The sequence below is a fragment of the Notothenia rossii genome (genome assembly GCF_949606895.1).
Source record: "Notothenia rossii genome assembly, chromosome: 2".
Classification (NCBI taxonomy): domain Eukaryota; kingdom Metazoa; phylum Chordata; class Actinopteri; order Perciformes; family Nototheniidae; genus Notothenia; species Notothenia rossii.
The window spans coordinates 17,189,919-17,196,530 of record NC_136904.1 but is presented as its reverse complement, the minus strand read 5'-3'; the positions used below and the strand labels follow the sequence as shown (position 1 = coordinate 17,196,530).

Here is a 6,612-nt window from a genome sequence, read left to right as displayed (position 1 = left end):
TAAACATCACTCACAAGGGTCTTATGACGTGCCATTCGTCATGCAGGTGGGAGTATTTGGGATTTTCGTGTGGTGTGTGTGGGAGACTTCCCCCTTTGTGTCCCTCTGGGTCTGCAGAGGTCTAAAAGCTCGGCCTGCTGATAAAAACCAGCCTCCACTCCCACACTACAAACCATTAACTTCATCATTACCACTCCATCAATGCGCATATCCGTTGAAATGTAAAGAGACACGGAAACGGGCATGCCTTCCACGCTTCCAGTATGGAAGTCAGTGGACACTACTTTGCAGACAAGTGAGAAAACGTAAAACTCCAACACAGTTTACTGACCAAATAATGTGCTAATCTCTATTATTTTTATTTGTCATACCGTAGACATGCCTAGGAAGCAACACGTGTTAAGTATTTTGCCGAAAGACCCTTCGACAATTCGACTGTGACGATGAAAAAAAATAAAACCTGGTACTATTATCACAGCTAGGGGGCAGCATGACTCTGTGACATTTTGAACACACAAGCTTTTATTTTTGTTCCACCTCCACTTACTGTAAGTGCCAGAGATGTTTCCAGATGCCTGTAAGACTTGTTAAACGTGTATTCCTATTTACATTTGTGAAATAGAGAGCACGGTGTGAAAAAGCGTATCTTTTCAAACCCTGTACATGTTCCCTCACAGAAATGACTCTCTCAGCTGTTTACCTCTTTATTTCTCAACAGTCACTCTGGTTGAAGTCACTCAAGCATATAAAGGAATCCCAAGAATGATCACCTTGTTAAGCATACACAACTTCCCCTCTTAAGCCGTCCTGCCTGCAGCCCCCATTAGTTTACTGCTTGGCTTGACACAAAAGAGAGAGATAATACTGTGGCACTCAATAGGTTGATTTGTTTGTTCCTCACAGAAAAGCAGCAAATGAAGGCCATGCCCTGCCAACAATAGCCAGTCAGCCAGTACGCATAAGAAAGCCCTGTCTATTTTCCCCCTTGTTCTGCTGTAGTCCGCTGTAGATTCCGCATGAAAGTAGATACATGTTGTTTTTACACTGAGCAACCCAAAAAGACCATCTTGATATCAGTAAAAACTGATCTTGACAATGTGACCTAAATCAATTACAAACACTTTCAACGGTGTGCTGCAGCTCTACACCAGCAATCTGTTTTTTTTTTGTTCTACCCCAGAGACTGAAGGAGGTCAAAGCTCTGCAGTGAAAGGCGATAAGGCCCAAACACAGGAATCATATGCCTCATATGTTCCAGCAGGAAAAACAGTGACCCACTGAGCACGGAATTATAGATAAAGGGCCGCTATTGACACAGCTGCATTGACCCCACAGAGATTTTATCAGAGGATGAATGAAGTCAGTGTACAAGGATTTCTAGACAGATCAAATTGTCTCAGTCAAAACCTGCTTTTCTACTCTACTAGGTTTCAGTGAAAAACAGGTTAAAATTCTCATCTCAAAAACGTTCATTCACAAGTTGATATATTTTAAAGACACTTTGAAACAAATCCAACTCCAGAAAAACCTCCACCACTTGTCAAAACTAATAATTATCAATGCAAGTGTAGTAGTAGATAAATATATGAAATTATTTTTAAATGTGAGGAGAGTTGTTTCAGATTTTTAACTAGGTATTTGAACTTTTTATGGAAAAATCCCAAACAAATGAATTAAAACGTTTTCATACATATTAAAACATGTGTGATAGGAAACTTTTAATTGTAAAATGAATTGCCAATAATTATTCATCAAGCAAAAAAGCATGCGAGAGTAACTGAAAGTAACTTTATTTGAGTGTCAGCAGGATTTATGAACAAACTATTGTGTGTACAGAGAGGTAGTGGCAGCAAATTGTCTCAATCCACTGTCCCTCCACAGGCATCAGACATTGGCGCAGAGCCAACAGAGAGTGCAAATCATCACAGTGTAACAAAACAGCAAAGGTCAGTTTATCTCATCTGAAGAAATTCCCTCTTTCACTTCAAGGAAAATTTAAGGACATTTGCAAGGCTATACATGCACAGTGACTTGATTCAAACACACACACATGTATTAGGTTAAAGAAAAATACTTATTCAGAAATGGCCAGAGATAAAAGTTGAATCAAAGTGTTTCCAGTATAAAAATGTCTTCAGAGATGAACTGTTTTGATATACGTTTAGCACTGCAACTGATAAAAAGTTAGATTCAGAATCAATAATCACAAAAAAGATAAAAGAAAGTCAATTAAGATATCACATGATTGCATTAAGCAAGCTTTTCCTGTAGATGTGAAAGCAATACTGTGGTGTCACTTATATTTGCAGTAAACTGTATGTAACAATTACAATAAATGCCTGTTTATAGTATTTTTTTGGAGCTAATATTTGTATCAAACCATAGACAACTGTATAAAAAAACAATGTGTACAAAGTCCCTCATTTACTGTTCCCTAAAACCTTCACTGAGCCAGGATTGTGTGTATTCAACCATGAATAAATAAAAATAAAAGAATCCTGGCACTGCTCACTTCATATACTCGGATTTGATTTTCATTCATAAAAAAAGCGGATATATTTCATTAGCCTAAACGATATACACATTAATATTCAGATACTGTATGTAAATTTAACATATTTGATAGGCATAAAAAGTGAGAGTTAGTCAACTCATAATTGTTCACAAAGGCAGTACTGGTTGCGTCGTTTTACAGTGCATTAAAGAGTGCGTTTTCAAGTTTACTAATGCTAGGATAATCATGTTTAATCCATTTGTAAAACAAATAATAATCCACTAAGATTAAAATGTACACAAGGCTTATTGCAGGAATGTAGAATTACTAGATTTAACAGTATATACATTTAATTTCTATGGGACATGTTAAAACATTAAACAAATGTATCATTTCATCCTGTAATTTCAGAGCCGCTAAAAATAATACTGAGTGAGTTTATGGACAAGGAGATTCTACCGGAATTAATCACACAGATGTTTCCGTGTAACATTTACAGTTTCATTTGCTAACAGCACATACATCTCCGGCTGTTTGGTCCCACAGTGATGCATGTAAAGCAGCCGTTATCTTCCACCTCAGGGTTTGTTTATAAAGTGTAGTTGGACAGGATGTTGTCCTGACTTGAGGAACGCTTGTACCCCAATGAGGATCTGAAGTACGTCTCTCCGTCGGTGCTGATGTCGTCATCGTCGTCATCATCGTCCAGAGTGTTGAGCAGCGGAGCGGAGTTGCTCTTACGCCTGGATGAGACAGAAACATATCATTAGGACCCTGATAATGTTTGTTGTGTTATTGTTTAAGCATTTTGTCATGTCGGTCTTCTACGTATGAAAACTGGGCACATCAGATATTGTCTTTATGCGTTCACCTGATCTCACTCCGCAGAGATTTGAGCTGGCTCTGGAGCTGCTCGTTGGACTCCTGCTGCTCGTCCAGGTCTCTCTGCAGCTTCTTCTTGCTATGCTCCAGCCGATCGATCTCTTCCTCAGCCTCGTCCATCTGCCGCTTCAGGGCCTTTAGACGCAGATTTAACTTCAAGAAGAACCAACACACACAGGGTTACAAGGGTCCAACAAAGATCAGCAAGAATGTGTAGTAAATTGAGTTAAAGGAGGGTGTGTTTTACATACCTGGTCCTTTTGATCTATCACTGTGTTTTGTTCTTCTTCACTTTGCATCATCATCTCTTTTACTTTCCTTTCCAGCCTGCGGTTCACCAGCTGCAGGTTGGCACGTTCCCTGAAACATATCATCATACATCAGCATGAACATAAACAATAAAGCCATTCTTATCTCTTAGTGCAGCACATCAGTCTTACTTGCATCCATCTTTGATCTCAAAGAATGAAAAACAGGTCAGATTCTGTACAAGGTTGTAAACCCAGAGTTGGACTTTTCTTCTGAATAAGCACATGATTTAATTGTTTATGAGACTGTGGGCCTCTCTGTAGACTAAGCTTGGAAAAAGACTCTTGGTCACCCTCGCTTAGTTATTTGTTTGGTTCCACTCGATTCCTGGAAGTCAACAGGACATCTTAATTGATCCCATAAACACTCTATTACTGCTTCACACTACACCTAACCTATCTAAAGAAAGAATGCCCCTTCAATGGCATTTATTAGTTTCTGACTATATGAAAAACAGCCAATTCCCCAAAACTAGTGTACTGTATGACTGAAGTCTTTACCAAAGTCACACACACTAAGGCTATTCTGTTTGATCTCTTTTCATAACTGATTTTTTTTCAACCCCTGTAGAAACCTGCCTCAAAGTTCAAAGACCTCAATCCACATTATAGTTTTGATCTACTTCCCTTTCATAAAGGTCCAATGTTGAAGCCTAAATCCCTCAGTGTCTAAGTACAAACTCTGAATCAGGCACCTAGAACTCACTACTAACAAGGCAGTGAGTTCTAGGTTCAAACCCAACCTAATGAACCTCTCTATTTCTCAGTCATCTTCCCCCCCCCAATGCTTTCCTCTTCCATCACCTAGACCAGAGTGCACCTCATCCCTATTCCCCCCCAGGAGCCTTCATCTTACCTTTCCTCTCCCTCCAGCCTCCCCTCCAGCTCCTGTATGCGATCCTCCAGCTGGGCTACCAGGCCCTCTTTGTTGGACTTTTGGGAGCCCTCTAAATGAGCCACTCTGCTCTTCAGGTCTTTGGTCTAGAGGGGTCACAAAGAGAGAGGTAGTGAGGCGCATACCTTGGCAGGAAAAACATTTGTATACTATAAAATTGGTTTAACAAAAATATGAATTAGAAATGATATCTGAATGGATACAATCAAATGAATATATGAGCACAAATGGAGGAAATGAGTTGGTGCTTTGTTCTGAGTTTGTAGAGAAACAGTGTGTGTAGTTGTTTTCCTGCGAACAGGAGAGTGTGTACCTGTCTCTCCAGAGCCATCTTGTCACACTCCAGGTCCTGTCTGCTAGCCCTCTCCTGCAGGAGTTCATTCCTCATCTGCTCCACCTGTCAAGCCGAGTCCAGACACTGTCATCACTACGCTCCCACACAGTCTGATGACAATTATTATCCAACGCTGTCTGAGGCTCAGTAAAAACGAAACCACTGTGGCGTTAAGTGACTCATAATGCTAAACAATAGGAGAGGTAACGCTAAAAGTGCCTCAGTTAAATGGTGAGCTGGATTTTCTTGTTTGGCGGCACTCCAGTTTTTGTTGAAATATTAATGACACTCAGTGACAGGGTTGTAGTGAAATGAAACAAGAAGAAAATCAATGATAGCAGTTTGTGTAAAGGAAATATAGCTATGACAATTCTTTTTTGCAAACAGAGGGAAACAGCTAGCCTTGCCCTGTCCAAAGTTAACACAATCCACATACCACCACCTCTAAAATTCACGAATTGCATGTTACATATCTTTTGTAGAAAAACTGAAATGATAAGGGTACAAATTATGGGTTTACATTGGGTTAAGTGAAGATTTAAAGATTTAGTTACCTAGCTAACCGTTACCTAGCTAACCGTTTAGCTAACTTTCTTGTTTTTAACAGACAGTTACCAGAGTTGTATAGATCTTCCTATTTAAGTCACAGCAAGAAAGAGAATTAGCGTATATTTTAAAATGTCAAACTATTCCTTTAATATGCATTCGTTGCCATCATATCTCCCCTCACTGAAATCATCTCAGAGAGGCCTTACTACACGAACATGACTGCTCACTGATAGCCTGCTTCAATGGAAGAGAGGATGAAAAGAAATCGATGTAGCGGTGATGGTTCTTTCTTTGTGAGAGGAGCTTAGAATTGGTGATATTTTATGCCAATTAGTGTGTGACAGTGGGCTGCTCTGATGAACGATTGCCCCTATAACTGGTGCAGCCAGCACAGTGCTTGGGGGAGCTGAATCAGCAGACTGGAACATACAGCGAAACTAATCTGCTTTGTGAAAGACGGCAGGAGAGGAGAGGGGAGATTACTCTCATTTAGACAGGAGAGGAGCACCTGGTGCCAGGAGAGACGCAGGTGTTCTTCCTGCTGCCTCCGCTGCAACCCCACCACCCCTCCATCCCATAGCCATACATCCCCCCCCTCTCCTCCCCACAGACATCAGAGCACACACACCAGCACATACTGTACCCGCATGCATGTGTGTGTGTGCACTGAAAACACGCAGCACTAACACTCAACCACTCTGACTGCACAAAGCTCAAGTGTTTCCTTGACAACCCATCTCAGCCTCATGCTGAACCAGTGCTACCAGCCAAGGATTTTTAAAGGAAAGGAAACCATTTAAGGGGATTTTAAATACTTTACTCAACTAAACTGAGCCTCTCTTGATGTCACTAGGCGCATTACGATTCATTTAGTTTCAGTCCCGTACTGAGATGAACCTGAAGCCAAGCAGGCCCGTGTTTTGATCTTACATCACATTTAATATAAAGGAGATGAAAGTGTTTTTAAAAAAAAGTCCAGAACCAACATCCTCCTTCTGATTAGTAAGCAGTCGCCCTCTACAAAAACAACAATCATAAAAGCCCATGCATGTACTTTATGTAAATATCCCTTCACAGCTTTATCAATGAGGAAGGAAAAGTGGAGCACTTGCTTTAGAAGGATATAAAAAACGGACTTAAAAAGCACAAG

The 6,612-nt window shown here is 40.4% G+C and overlaps 1 protein-coding gene across 2 annotated transcripts in view; it reads right to left on the bottom strand.

Moving 5' to 3' along the window:
- Positions 1 to 1,774: 1,774 nt before the first annotated feature.
- Positions 1,775 to 6,612, bottom strand: part of cgnl1 (cingulin-like 1) — a 29,021-nt gene continuing 24,183 nt past the window's right edge. For both annotated transcript variants that reach the window (XM_079663744.1, XM_079663745.1), the window contains exons 15-19: positions 4,893 to 4,976; positions 4,541 to 4,665; positions 3,628 to 3,736; positions 3,366 to 3,529; positions 1,775 to 3,237 (exon numbers count right to left, since the gene is read on the bottom strand). In XM_079663744.1, coding sequence (XP_079519870.1) covers positions 3,084 to 3,237; positions 3,366 to 3,529; positions 3,628 to 3,736; positions 4,541 to 4,665; positions 4,893 to 4,976 — 636 coding nt within the window. In that variant the 3' untranslated portion in view covers positions 1,775 to 3,083. The remainder of the gene's footprint in view (positions 3,238 to 3,365; positions 3,530 to 3,627; positions 3,737 to 4,540; positions 4,666 to 4,892; positions 4,977 to 6,612) is intronic.